At 35.0% G+C, this 15,192-nt stretch overlaps 2 protein-coding genes across 2 annotated transcripts; both read left to right on the top strand.

Moving 5' to 3' along the window:
• The first annotated feature begins 252 nt into the window (after nucleotides 1-252).
• On the top strand, nucleotides 253-6,744 carry LOC125205232 (serine/threonine protein phosphatase 2A 55 kDa regulatory subunit B beta isoform-like). The gene is made up of 14 exons (XM_048104062.2): nucleotides 253-721; nucleotides 2,249-2,352; nucleotides 2,442-2,540; nucleotides 2,771-2,890; nucleotides 3,086-3,292; nucleotides 3,512-3,603; nucleotides 4,432-4,550; nucleotides 4,626-4,749; nucleotides 4,967-5,090; nucleotides 5,452-5,520; nucleotides 5,611-5,702; nucleotides 5,785-5,862; nucleotides 5,941-6,011; nucleotides 6,097-6,744. Exons 1-14 carry the CDS (start codon nucleotides 607-609, stop codon nucleotides 6,231-6,233), a joined length of 1,551 nt encoding a protein of 516 aa, XP_047960019.1. The 5' UTR covers nucleotides 253-606; the 3' UTR covers nucleotides 6,234-6,744.
• A 4,380-nt stretch (nucleotides 6,745-11,124) lies between these two features.
• Nucleotides 11,125-12,480, top strand: LOC125205236 (uncharacterized). Its single transcript, XM_048104067.2, has one exon. The coding sequence runs from the start codon at nucleotides 11,495-11,497 to the stop codon at nucleotides 12,191-12,193; it is 699 nt and encodes a 232-aa protein (XP_047960024.1). The 5' UTR covers nucleotides 11,125-11,494; the 3' UTR covers nucleotides 12,194-12,480.
• Nucleotides 12,481-15,192: the final 2,712 nt, after the last annotated feature.

The following is a 15,192-nucleotide window of genomic DNA, read 5'->3' on the forward strand; positions in this document are numbered from 1 at the left end:
TAAATTTTAAATTTTTAAAATTTATTTTATGATTACTTATATCATGAAAGTATTTGAACTAGCTTTGATGCAAGATTACAAACATAAATCTAGAGTTTAAAATATTTTTTTAAATAAAGTATCGATTTTTATTTATAGAATTGGTATCATGTTCTACCAAAGGTTAGATTTGCAGGAAATGGGGGAAAATATATAAAAAGAAAGAGAGAAATGCACTTATTTCATGAAGAGGGAGAAAGCATAGTGCCTCTGTGAATAAAAGAAAAACGGTAAATTATTGAAAGAGGAAAAACATTTTCCCACTCTCTATACGTACAAATCATTATATCTACACATAGAGAGAGAAAATCTGCATCCTCGTTTCTGTTTTGTACTAATCGATGTTGTATTTGCATATGCACCCTCCGGCGAAAAATGTCCGAATCTGAATCCAACATTCCGTTGCTGCTCCGATCTCCGTTTGATTCCTAAACCTAAATCGGATTGCTTTTTTCAATGAAGTGAAAACAGGAACCGGAATAGCAAAATTAGTTGTTGTTTTGTGAGGTTTCTTCTTATTATATTGCTGTTGCTTTCATTTCTGATTTCCCGAGTGTTGGAGAAAAAATGGACGGTGGTGGCGGTGGCGGTGGTGGAGAGGTGGCATCAGCTGCGGCGCCGCTCGACTGGAAATTCTCTCAGGTCTTCGGCGAGAGGACGGCCGGCGAGGAAGTGCAAGAAGGTAAATGATGAATTAGGGATTTTGTTTGCTCTGAGTTTGGATCTGTTGATTTGATCTGTTTTTGGATCGATAATGGCTTTTTTGGGGATGAATTAATGGGGATTGATTGGTAATTTCAGTGTATGATTTGCATGTCAGTGTTGAGAGATGATCCAGAGGTGTAAAGCGGATCGAGTTCATTGTTTAATTTGAATGTCACTGTCATTTTGTGATTTCTGGTGTTGCTAGTTTTAGAGTTTCCTTCAACTTCAATGTCTGCGTATTGTTGTCTTTGCCATGGCTTTTGAACCTTATTGTTAATCACGAGTCTGGATTTATTAAGATTATGGCTTGAACTGCAAGCTTCATTTTTTATGTTGATAGAGTCATATTTGCTTATTAGCTCACTGCATGCAGCAGCTGAGGTACTGTTGAAGCTGCGTCTATAACCTTGCTCCCTTTGTTTCATGTATCGAGTCAGTTTGGTTGATTATTGATCAATCAACTAGCGTATGCTCATCTGAGAAGTCGCAGTAGTTGATATGGTCTCCTTAGCATTTATTCATTTTTGTAGTATTGAGTAATTCGATAGAGGATGCGTCATAAGATGATACATGGCTTCCTTAAAGTTCCAATCTTTGTGGTAGAGTGTTTGTCAGAATATGCTGACTCTTGATCTTGGAGAGACTCATAAGATGCATTCACTGTACAGTATGTAATGCATACGTATGATCAATGCACATTTTGGGATTATGGCATTCTCAGATATATGCGCAAAGAACCTTGAGCACAAACTAGTTCTGTGTAAAAGGAAATTATTAGTCCAATCTCATCATTACAGCATTGATTGCTCCTGCCTGATATCGTTCCCTCTATATTATTAAAGAAAAAGAACACAAATACTAAAAAAGGGGTGGGTTCAAATTTTGACAGCCTTCATTAAGGACTGGTGTAGCGATAATGATCAAATGAGTGAACACATAATCATTGTTCAAGTGCTAGGTTTTTTTAAACTTCGGTTGTTTTTGCTACTGAGATTCTGGATTAGGAGATGAACATACTGATGTTGTCTCATATGTATTAGTAATCAGTTTGGATGTCTTTTCTTGTGTGTGTAAGAAATAAGAATAAAAAAATTGAATCTTTTTATTGAGTTTGCACTTTGCAGACAACCCTTCCAGACACTGCCTGAACAGCAGTTATCTACTTCAAACTTTTTCTAATTTATTACGCACTGCAGTGCTAGTGCTTCTCTCTACTCTTTTGGCTATCAGAAGAGAATATGAAGAATTTACAGTTACTGAAACGTGTAGGAATCTTAGTATTGCTACATGCTGTGCATACATGTTGTAAACTTGTGCCTGTATTATAACTTCTAAGTATCTTGGAAGATTTGGCTGCAACTTACTTTGGGTCTTTCACATGATGGTTATTCCTTATTATTAGTAGTCCGCGTCGGTTAAATTGACTTGGCATCAGCAAAGATTCCAAGATTGCTGAAGAGTACAGAACTGAGTTTTTACCTTTTTTTTCTTTCAACATCTGCAGTTGATATCATATCAGCAATTGAGTTCGATAAAACAGGTGACCATCTAGCCACTGGTGACCGTGGTGGAAGGGTTGTGTTATTTGAAAGGACTGACTCAAAAGAGGTGAAAGTCCAACTCCCCAAAAAGCTTCCATTTTATGTGTACTCTGCTATATGTTTCGGACATTTTAGCTTTCAAAAATTTGTTTGCAGCATGGGCGGAATCGTAGAGACTTAGAGAGGATGGACTGTTCAGTTGGTCGGCATCCTGAGTTCCGCTACAAAACTGAATTCCAGAGCCATGAACCTGAGGTATTTTCTTGGCACTTGCTTATCTGCTATTGTTTTTTTGCTTTCTGCACCATGGTATTTGCATGTAAATATTTCAGATATGTGAACCTTGTTTCATTCAATGAGTATCTTTGTTCCTATTAAGCAAGTTCCTTAAATTCTTTTCCTTTTCTTGCTGTCCTATTTTCTTAATAGTAAGTTGAATAGAAGGGCCTAGTCATTCTGATGATGTTTGCATGTTTCCTTATCAGTTCGATTATCTCAAAAGTTTAGAGATCGAGGAGAAAATCAACAAGATTCGCTGGTGTCAGGCAGCTAATGGTGCTCTGTTTCTTTTGTCTACTAATGACAAAACCATCAAATTTTGGAAGGTGAAATGATCTGAGTTTCTATTACATAAATCCACTCATGGCCAAGCACATGGTCTGTGAAAGAAATCAAATACAATTGGAGATATGTTACATTTTCGAGAAATATAATGATAATTATTATAAAGATGTTCATTGTTTTATTTTGTTTCCTTGGCTCCTCCTCTCTGCATTACTCTAATCTTGTACTGTCAACAGGTCCAAGAGAAGAAAGTCAAAAAGATTTCTGATATGAATGCGGACACATTTAAAGGTTCTGGAAATGGTAGCATTGCAAGTTCCAGTGTTTCTTCTGGTCCGAAGCAAGGTGTTCCTAATGGAAGCTATCCTGACCGATCTAACAATTCATTGGGCAAGGACTTGTCCTTTCCACCTGGGGGCATCTCCTCCCTGCGGTTACCAGTGGTATTTGTACTCAACCAAACCAAGCTAGAGTTTCACATTTTCATTAAAGTGAACTAGCAAAGTGTTCCACTAAATGTTGTGTTCATTTTTAGAAATAAAAAATTTGGGTGCTCTTTAACTTGGGTGCTTACTGTTTATATGGTCTTTGTGTTTAATTCCCACTGAATTCTACTTCTCACCCACTCTTCTTATTCTAATGCTTGATCGTGCAATTTGTAGGTCGCAAGCTATGAGACAAATCTTGTTGCAAGATGTAGGAGAGTATATGCCCATGCACATGATTACCACATTAATTCTATCTCAAATAACAGGTGAATACTCATATTATTTTACCTTGCTATATATGTCAATGTCCTAGAAATTAGTAGTATTATTTTTTTTTTCAAAATGCAGAGTTTTGAATACAAGTTTTATTGTCCAGTTATCTTATACCCCTTAATGTTGCCTGCCCCTTTGAGGTGGAATGGCCTGATCAAATTTAATTGTTCCAGAAACTGAAAGCCTACTTATGTTTCATAGTTTGGTTGAGTATTTTCGAACTACAGATGGAGGAAAAGAAATGCGTCTTTTTTGTTCATTGAGTTGATTAGACTCGTCAAAGAACTTTAGTAAGTAGCATGAGCAACTCGATACATGTATCTTTCCAATTTCTGCTTATTTACCCCCTCACACTGATGTGCTTTGAGAAACGTTTTCTGTACAGTTTCTGTAAAAGTTTTATGCTATTGAACTTGATTTGACCAAGGGATAAAATATAAAGTAACTAATTTGTTTTCTTGGAAATGTTTCGTTAAATGATTGGATTTGATCTCAGTTATATTCTAATAAAAATAGTATAATCAGACTTAATGATCCATACTGTAGTAAGTCAATTCCTACTTTATATTGTGTTGACACTTATTACTAAAACATTTTGCCGGCATTAGATTAGGAGAAAATTGAGCAATTGCTTTTGTCCTACATAAAAATACATTTCATGCTTGAAAACCTCTACACATAAGAGGTAGAGACAGGATTTTGACATTTTAAGCATTCTGCAATTGTATGACATGCTTGTTAGCACTTTTATGCTCTATATCTTTCTGATAAATATTTTTCTTGATTTCTGGTCTAATTCTTTATCTTTTTATGCTCTGCAGTGATGGTGAAACATTTATATCAGCTGATGACCTGCGGGTTAATCTTTGGAACTTGGAAATAAGCAATCAAAGTTTCAATATTGTTGATGTGAAACCCTCAAATATGGAAGATTTAACGGGTAAGTCATTCTGCTGTTTCTGTTGGGTAGGATACAGGATCGCGATTGATTGACCATTACCATTTCTCATTGCAGAGGTGATCACATCAGCAGAGTTTCATCCTACTCATTGCAACACGTTAGCATATAGTAGTTCAAAAGGATCAATTCGTCTGATTGATCTGAGGCAGTCTGCCTTATGTGATTCACATTCTAAGCTGTAAGTTTCATTCTAGCGATTTGTATTTTTGTTATATGATCTCATTGTTTTGTCTGTTCAGCAACTTTTATAGCAATCTGATCAAATCTTGGATGGTTGTGACTTCTGAGACTTTTTAAGTTATTTTCTTGTCGAAACAGTGTTCTTCAACTTTGTTCTGCCTTGCTTAGGAATGTGCTATTTATTTTTGAGACGTTGACATTCCATCAATAAACAGATTTGAGGAACATGAGGCACCCGGATCGAGATCCTTTTTCACTGAGATAATTGCTTCAATATCAGATATTAAATTTGCAAAGGATGGCAGATACATACTCAGTCGCGATTACATGACCCTTAAGGTACGCTTCTTTAGCCAGTTATGTTCCAAATTTCCAATTATTTCAGGTTTCTTATTTGTTATCGTTTAATTTACTTCACCTTTCATTTACCCGGTGAAGGTGAAGGAATAAGTTTGCCAAATGACTAATACTTGTATGCTGGCAGGATTTGTAAATTCGTTATATTGTAGTTTTTGGTGCTGGATATTATACTAATATACTAGTGAATAAATAACATCAGATTTAGATAGATACATAGTTCTAGAAGTTAGCCTTCTCTAGCTCGCTGCGGGTTTCTGCATTTTAACATTAGCATGCAATAGTCTTATTTAATGATAACCGTCATCCTCCATTCATGTTCCTGTTCCACGTTTTGCTTCAGTTATGGGATATTAATATGGATTCTGGTCCAGTGTCGACTTTCCAGGTTCATGAATATTTGAGACCAAAGGTAGGCTCTCTACTCTATTTAAAAAAAAAAATCCAACGGTTTACAACAAATGTAGTTGAACTGATCAAATTTTACTCTGCTGATGTCCAGTTATGTGACCTGTATGAAAATGATTCCATTTTTGACAAATTCGAGTGCTGCTTGAGTGGTGACGGCCTTCGAGTGGCAACTGGTTCTTACAGGTATCTTAAATATCTAATTAGTTGTTTTCCTTTTCATGTTCTGTAAGTAAGAAAATGCAAGTAAACTTATTTATTTTTTCAGCAATCTTTTCCGTGTATTTGGTTGTGCTCCTGGGAGTACGGAGGCTACAACACTGGAAGCCAGCAAAAACCCGATGAGGTTCTTATTAGAATATTACATGTACTTGGAGTAGTATTTTTCTTATTGCTGAAAATCATTCTTCATTTTGTACCCCAGAAGGCAGGTCCAGACCCCATCAAGGCCTTCCCGATCACTGGGCAGTAGCATCACCCGTGTTGTCCGAAGAGGTACCCTTTCCCATTACCAAACTTTTCATGTTATTTTCCGTTTTTTTCCAAAACCAAAACAACACTGGTTTATAATATCGTGCAGGTGCAGAGAGTCCGGGAGTTGATGCAAACGGGAACTCCTTCGATTTCACCACAAAGCTACTCCACTTGGCGTGGCATCCCTCCGAAAACTCAATCGCCTGTGCTGCTGCAAATAGCCTGTACATGTACTATGCATAAAACTAAGCTCCTCCGCCACGGATTGAGGCGCTTCCATTTTCTCACGTCTATCGCTGTCAGGGTCCCAAAGTGGTCATACGTAGAATTTCACAAGAGAGCAGATATGTCGTTGCACCTCCGCAAAAAAAAACTGCTTCCTTCTCCATCTTTTCCTACCTTCACCTTCTAAATTTCTTTTATTTTTTACCCCCCTCTCAAAGAGAAAGATGCAGCAATCGTCTCACCACCGGTGCTGGATAGAAGCCGGGAAGGAACGCGATTGCAGCTCTCCTCCTCAAACAGGAAGGTGTCATATTGCCTCTAGTTTTTTAAGGTAAATGTAGTTTTTACTTGAAATCTTGCTGGAGAGGAGCAGTTGATGCTAAATTTCAGGGAAGTTTTATTAACTTGGATGGATCTCTCTTTTGTAGGATATTTCCCTTTTTTGGATATAGAGTTTTTGTTGAAATTTCTTTTGTAAAAGTATTGAACATCTGGGTTCTATTAATTTGTACAATATTTTTCATGTGCATTGAGATTGAACCAAGTTAGACTTGTGGTTTTGTTATAATAAAATAGTAGCTATTCAACTAGCTAAAGCAATCTTAGCTTCTTGCTTGATAACATTAGATAACATATTTGCATTTTTTTTTTTTGGATTAATAATGATTGAATCTTTCATATCTTAATTAAGTGGTTTTATCAATATTATCCAAATTTTGAAATTTATTAATTTTGTTTATCGTATAATCGTATAGATAATCTCATTATTTTCAACTTGTATCAGTTTTTATTACCAGAATTTTACTCCAATAGTGGAATTAGGATCAAATGATGGCTTATTATTTTTCTACAAAAATTAAATTGTGCATGTGAATGTTGATATTTTTTTATATATATAAAATGGTTTTAAATCCGTCGTAATCTTGGTTATAGACGAGAGTTAATTACATAACTACTCCATATTATCACTTTAAAAGTACATGTGATATGATAAACACATATTTATAGTTAGCTCATGACCTTATTAATGAATTTGACTAAATTAAATTAAATCGAGATGTAACATAAGTAGGTTAAGATTCAAAGTGAACAATCGCAAATCTAATTTGTCAAAGCCTAAACATAAATTTCAACCCTAGCCTCGGGCTACATGTGTCCTCTCAAATTTAATTTGTCGAGCATATCATTTCCACAAAATTTTATTGCAAAATAGTGTTTTGTCTTGGACAACCTAGACTATACAAATATATACTTCCTCCGTTGGATTAAGATGTCACATTTGTTAAATATGTTGATGGAAGGAAAAAAAAAAGATAATTAAATTATTAATGAAGAGAAAAGAAAATAGTGGGATGTATTAATAACATGATAATTTAGTTTTTTTAAATGAAAGTTTGATATCTTACTGTGACGTATTAAAAAATCTGAGACATTTATTAGAAGACGGAGAGATCGATAAACATTTCCACCTCACTTACTAAAAAGATGATCCAAATCATAAGTATATGTATATGAATTGTGTGTTATGAGTAATGCCCAAAATGTTATTCAATTATTATTGTTGTAGTGATTTAAACCTAAGTCATTAAGTGGATGACTGACTACTAGTTCATAGTATATACTACTAGGGGCGTTACATTATTAGTCGAGCTACATTATTAGACTACACAATCTACATTATTAGATGACATGTGGCATCAATCTAACAGTTACATTACAAGATCCATTAACTGAGAATTGTTTTAATTTTTGACAGAATTTCACTTATTGACTTGATCACATGCCTGTACTACTAATTACATTTACTTTATTTTCATTTTGATCAATGTTTTTAACTACTCATAAACTAAATTTGGTTTTAATTTTACCTTATTCAATCAACCTTGTTTAAATATTAAGATTAGAAAGAAGTGTGAAACATCATTATGTAGCATGTTTGGAGTTGTATAGTATGTGGGACAATAAAATGCATAATTCAATGATAAACATTGACCTAATGGATTTTTTGTCCGCTAGCGGCATGCGACTTTCACACAAAAGCGAAAAAGCGTGCTAAGAATAAGTTGTAGGCCTAAAATCCTAATCTCGTTTCATCCTAGGAACCAAATTTTATTCATATTTAGCACCACATCATGTGCTTGATTCCCCTTTTTGTAATTAATACTTCCAACTTTTATTAATACTTTTTTAATCTTGGAAATTTTCTTAGTCGTGGTTGGATTTATACAAGATATCCAGAGCTTCCGGTGGCACAGCCGAGACAGCGACAAGTTCTTTTCATCAGGGTGCGATGGAGAAAGTTCCGAAAATTCAAGAAAATGGATGTTATTCAACTATAATTTGACTTTTCATATATAAATAAATATCAATTCATTTGCTAATGGTTCAATAAAAGATATTTCTAAATCTCGTTTCTCCATCTAATATGAAAAAGAATAATAATGAATAGAGTTTAAGCATTAATAAGACTATTAAATTATTACTGTATTAACTTTTTATTATAATTATTAAACCGAAATAAAATGTTGATTCAATAATAATTGAGGTTCCATGCCTCTAGGGGTGTAAATTCGGGTACCCGCGGGTACCCAAACCCGAAAATTTAGATACCCGAACCCGAAATCCCGACCCGTATATGAATTCGGTTACCCTAATACCCGATGTAGGTACCCGAACCCAACTACAACTAATCGGGTACCCATAAACCCGGAATTATTATATTATAAAATTTATTCTTTTATAGTATAAATTAAATTGTGATGAGAATAGAAATTATTAAAAATAACACAATACTTACTACTTATTGACAATAATTCTATATTATATAAAATAGACATAGACATTAGACAAATAGGCACTATTTAATTTTAAAATAACTTTTTTTTGGTATAATTTGAAACATAAAAGGGATTAAAATAATTTTTTAAGACATTAAATGAACATGTAAATAAAATGGAGAAAGAATAACTAATTAAATATATACTACAGTATTTTCAAAAGATAACAAGTAAGAACATAAATAATGCAACATGAAAGAACATAAATAATGCAACATGAACCAAACACGAATGTAAAGAAGAATTAAATCTACATGTGATTAAATAAAATTACCCTAGATTTACCCTACGAGCCATAGGCCCTATACTAAATAAAAATACTTATCACAAATACATAATTAATCGGGTTTAATCGGGTATTGGTCGGGTACCCTAAACCCGAAAAATTCTAACATTAACTACCCAAACCCATATCTGAACCCATAATTTCGGATTTCGGGTACCCAAAACCCGTTGGGTATTGGGACTGGGTCGAAAAAACCCGAAACCCGCGGATTAAATTTTCAGGCCTACGTGCCTCTATGAACATGTCACATAGAAAACTTTGCCATAGAGAAAAAAACAATGAGATTTATACAAGTGTGAAAAAAAAATGAAATTAAGGATTTTTTGCAACTCCAATCCCCCACGCTAAATGTCGTTTTTTCTCCCAACTTCAACCACCCACATTTGTTTTCATCGATGTTTGCCTTCAATTGAGAATCATATAAATATCAATGAAAACAAGTTATATCAAAATAATATTAAATTATTCTATTCAACTTTATTCGTCTACTAGTATAAAACGCAATAGGTACACTATTTATAATCCAAACATGCTAGATTCATCCATGTTAATCCAATCGGCTTAATTTGGTGTCCCAATGTGCATCATATATTAAAATATATGTGTACAATCACATATTCATGTAGGTTCGAAAATCGTCGATCCAATTGATTTTGGTGCCCATAGTATGAAAACCGCTTGTCCCAATTTTATTAAACCAATTACTCATGATTTTGGTTTCAAATTGTACTAACCGTTAATCACCTATTCGATTAAATGTGACATTACTATCAAAGAATTGACCTATCTCATCGTCCATACAAGAGGACTGAAAATTTCAATAAATTTAATTCGAGTTTAGGGTTACTTTTTGTTCATCTGGTTTTAAATTGGACTAACTATTAATTACCTATTTGATTAAACTCAAAGGGTTGACCTATCTCTTCGCTAATACAAGAGGATCGAAAATTCCATTAAATTTGATTCGAGTTTAGGGTTAATTTTCGTTCATCGCCAATAACAGCCACCACAACACATGTCTCTTCCAATGCTCACGGCGGCATTTTTAGTATATCTAGCTATACGAGTTTCATTTTTCAGATCGGTGATGGTTAGTGTAAAGATATGCACATTACATATGATGGGAGGGGGGTGGTGCCATGTGTTGGGCCTTCATTATTGAATATTGGGCCCATTGGATGACGGCCACTCGAATCCACCCAAATTTACGACTTCAAGTATCCCTCCCACAGATGGACGGCTGTTGTCAGCCCACTTTCATAAATGGACGGCTCAGATCTTCCCTATGCCATACAAATGATGCTCCCTTCCTTGATCTATCACTATTTCCGGTGCTTGGTTAGCACGCAGGCTCGGCTCGGCTCGGCTAAAAAGCCATATTGTCATCTGGCTCGGCTTCCCTTAATCACGGCTCCTCTTGTTTATCGTTGTTAATTAAGTTCATATTCAATAATTCAATAGACATATTAATAAGATCATGCTATTAAAATGTGTGGCGAAATATTATTCAATGAAATGATACATCAAAATAAAATGTGACAAGTGAGAATATACTCCAACATGGAAATCTAAGGTCATCTCCTATATAATTAAATAATCTTATCACTTTCCACTGATTATTCTGTTGTCCCCTCACCTTGATTATAATAATATGGTTTATCTACGCAATTAGTTCCTTAAGTGCATACATCAGCCAAGAGTTAGACAATCTAATTATTATTTCTAAACTACTACTACTATTCAACTCATTAATCCAATGAATAATTCACCTCTACACCCACCACATTATATCTCATGCTCACCTCACTCACTCCACTCAACCCACTTAACCCAAAATCCAAATGTGTGTGTTCTCTCTCTATAATCATGTGAGTGTATATATGATGAGCTCTAGGCAAATTTGCAGAGATCACTCACATCAAACAGAAACAAAAATCCTTCAAACTATTACAACTTCTTCAAGAAATTAACCAACACTACTTCACCAAAACCACTTTTTTATTCTTGATGATCCTTCCCTTTTCGCCGCTTCACATAGTTTGATCTCCTAAAAGATCACACCTTTTTCTTGATTTGTGATCAAGATCGCAACTTTCGCCCAAATATCAAATAAAAATCGATTCTTTTTCGTGACCCAGAAAAAAAAAACAAAAAAAATGCAAGACCCATCTCTGTATTCACAGATCAAAGCGCAATCACAGCCTCAATTTCCAGAGCAAGAACAGCTGAAATGCCCTCGCTGCGATTCCACAAACACCAAATTCTGCTACTACAACAACTACAATCTCTCCCAGCCCCGCCACTTCTGCAAGAACTGCCGCCGCTACTGGACCAAAGGCGGCGCCTTGCGCAACATCCCCGTCGGCGGCGGCTCCAGGAAGAATTCCAAGCGCGCCGCCTCCTCCTCCTCTTCCTCTTCCACCTCCGCCGCCGCCGCCGCAAAACGCCCCTCCGCCGCCGCAGTATCGTCGCCGGCGAATGAGAGCAAGAGCGAGACCACCGAGCCGCCGCCGCAGAAGGGGGAGAATTTCGAGGGGCAGTTTGGGAATTTGATGGAGGCGGGCGGCGGATTCGGCTCTCTCTTGGGCTCCGGAGGGGGGCATTTCGGTAATTTCCTAGACGGGTTGGGGGCGGACGGGTCCGGGTTGCAGATGACGGGTCAGTTTGGCGATCCGGGTTCGGGTCAGAATGTGGAGAGTGATGCTATTAGCAACAATGCTGACGGATTCTTGAGCATCCACGGCGGAGGCGGCGGCGGCGGTGGTGGTGGTGGAGGAGAGGGTGGTTGTTGGGGTGGTGGAGGTAATGGTTGGCCTGATCTTGCTATTTACACACCTGGATCAACTTTTCTTTAGTGTGGAAAAAAGGTGAAAAAATTCATGTTGAAAGAGATCATCAATCATTATTTATTTTTATTTTATTTTCAAATTTCAAGATTATATATGTAGTATAGTAAAGTAAGTATTAATGTAAAATGGTTTGAATATGAAAGTCATTTGGCGATGGAAAGATGATCAATGCAGTAGTCTTTTTTTTTCTTTGATGATTTCATGTGTGTTTCATGTTTGAGACTTGTGTACTAGCAATCTAGCATTACTAATTTTGGAAATGCTAATATGTTATGAAAAATAGATTTTCTCTATTTCTATTGTCTTTATCAACATCAATGCCACCCACATTTTCTTGAGTTATGCTTGGAGTGGAACCACCAATTAGACTTTATATAGATGAATCAAAAGCATTTAAAATAAACCAAGTCAAATTCAAATGTAGTACAAGCTGACTGCATTGTGGTAATAAAATGATATTGGCAAATTTTACTTGCTTGCATTTTGAAGTAAAATTTGAAAGAACTATAGTATCTCTTAATTGCGGATCCACAATATTGTTGTTATCAGAAGAAATTGTTGATCCATAGTATGGCAGTTCTCCCCCATTCCTTTGTGGTTGGAGTTTACTTTTGTTCATCGTTCACCGTCCATTCACAGATCACACTACCTCCGCCTTTCAACACTAATAACACGACAACCATTTTCATGAGTTCGACCCATGAGTTCTGTTTCTTGATTTCTCCAATTGATGTTCTTTCTTGGCTTGTGATTTATGTGCTAGAAATATGCTAATTAGTGTTGAGGAATGGGACATCATAATTCAGTGATAAGAAAGACAATACAAATTTCAACTTTTGTACTCCATCCACATTGCACAATGCTCAATTTTATTATTAGTTGCATGTAATTTATGCATGCTGCCTTTATGATGAAGTAGAAGTGTACTCGATGCAGTAAGATGATCGAATCACATTTAAAAAATTTAGATTAATACACACTGTTAAATATATTATCCTAATTTTGTTTTTGGATTGGTGCTGAGTTGATAAATGAATGGTGAATTAAATTTCAATGTAGGCTCACTTTTAAGATAAATGGGCCAATTAGGCCCACACTTAATTCAAGTCTCTTATATGGACCACCCTTATTTATATCCCAAATTCTGGACCATCTCTTAAACAACCCAATCCAAGAATTGTCTCATTCTAACACCCTTTTAAAAAAATAAAAAATAAAGAAAATCAATAACGATTTTTTATTTATCTATTATCTTTAATGACTCATACCTCTAATCTACTTATTAAAGAAAAAATATCTAATTAACCTATTATGTCAGTGCTTCATCATTAATTCCAATACCTCTAGAATGACTTAAATGATCGCTTATGCATTGTATTTGTACTCAATTTTAAATTTCTTCATGTGAATATATGCAATTAGAAATTTAATAAAATCTTCATAAAATTATTTAATTGATATATATTCTATGAAAAATTATTTAAGTAGATGATTACATGAAATTTAAAAATTTGAGTTATTTTGTGAGAGTGAGTGGTTTTCAAATTTTCATACCTTAGAGTGCGTAATTCATAAACAAATTATGCCGTTAAATTTGCAATAAGTGTCTTCGAATTTGAACAAACTTCTGACCCCTTGGATAGTTGGATATTTACATGTCTGAACACGATTCTGTCAATTCAGTGACAACTAAGATGAATAATGTTGAAAATTAAGTTGCAAAGTCAATAGATAATATTGGACTTGATTTTGGAATTACACGTCAGCTTACATTATTTAAATGAGAAATGATGAAATTGATATGGAAAATTGAGTTCTAGTTTTATTGATGTTATTGTAGAAAGCATTGAATGTGCACACTGATGTACTCACCAGTCACCAACCAGTAGATAAATGTGTGTGTGTGTGTGATCTTTTTAAATTGAGTAAAGGTTAAAACTGATCTTAAACATATGCTGATTTTACGATTTTGGTCTTATACTTTATCTTTTGAATTTTGACATTCTGAATATTTCAACTCGGATCACAATTGGTCCTACACTAACAGTTCCGTCAATTTTTAAACGATTTTAATCCGATTTTGACGATTTTAACAGTCTCATTTACTGTATTAAAATTAATAATTTCATATAGGATATTTGATAAATTAAATAGCTCACAACGAATGGGAGAAGACAACTCATAGAGTGGACCTTTTTTTGTATACATGGAATGTAAATTGCCCTAGTTGTTGTATGTGAACGTGTGTGTCTCAATTGCATGTACATTAATGTGAAGTGGAATGCGACGTTTCCATTGCAATAAATAAGTCGGGAATTCAAGTCATGGATAATTTGTTGCGGCTTGAACATGTGTTGTTTTCGTAAAAGAAATCAGATTGATATATCTAATGAATTCTTTTTTCTTATATGCTAGTCTTTTGAGATAACTTTTCATTAACACTGTGTTACATAAATTTATTAGTTTTGTTATGCCAAAAAGAAATACTACTATCAACCATAGAGAAAAAGTCAACTAAAAATGACTATAGTTCCTTTTCACAACAAATAGGAATAATTCAATAGTAGATCGAAATTAAATGAAAAGGGCAAAACAATGAGGGTGGTCTATGGTCCATGGTGATTGGTTCATGGTCCACCATCACAGGAGGGAGCATAGGGGCCCCCAAAACATTAATTAAGTAGGTTAATTATGTGACAAGTATATGTATATAAGTATGTAGGTTTGAAGTTTGGACAATCATAAATTAATGCATGCGTTTGGCTCAGTAAATCCAACCCAATGATTCTGTTTATATGTCACGGTCACCCATAGTTGAGAGCCAATCTTAGGCCCTTTCACCGCTTTCATTGTATATAGCTTTTCATCTTAATACATTTTATCCCTACGCTCTATCCAAAATGTCCACATTGTTGAATGACACGAGATATTAGGAGGAGGTTGTTATGTAAAGTAAGTAGATAAAACTTTAATATTTTAATGAGGAGAGAACAGAGAGAGATTTA

The sequence above is a fragment of the Salvia hispanica genome, chromosome 6 (assembly GCF_029641045.1).
Source record: "Salvia hispanica isolate PSC_SH4W2 chromosome 6, Shi_PSC_v1, whole genome shotgun sequence".
Lineage (NCBI taxonomy): Eukaryota > Viridiplantae > Streptophyta > Magnoliopsida > Lamiales > Lamiaceae > Salvia > Salvia hispanica.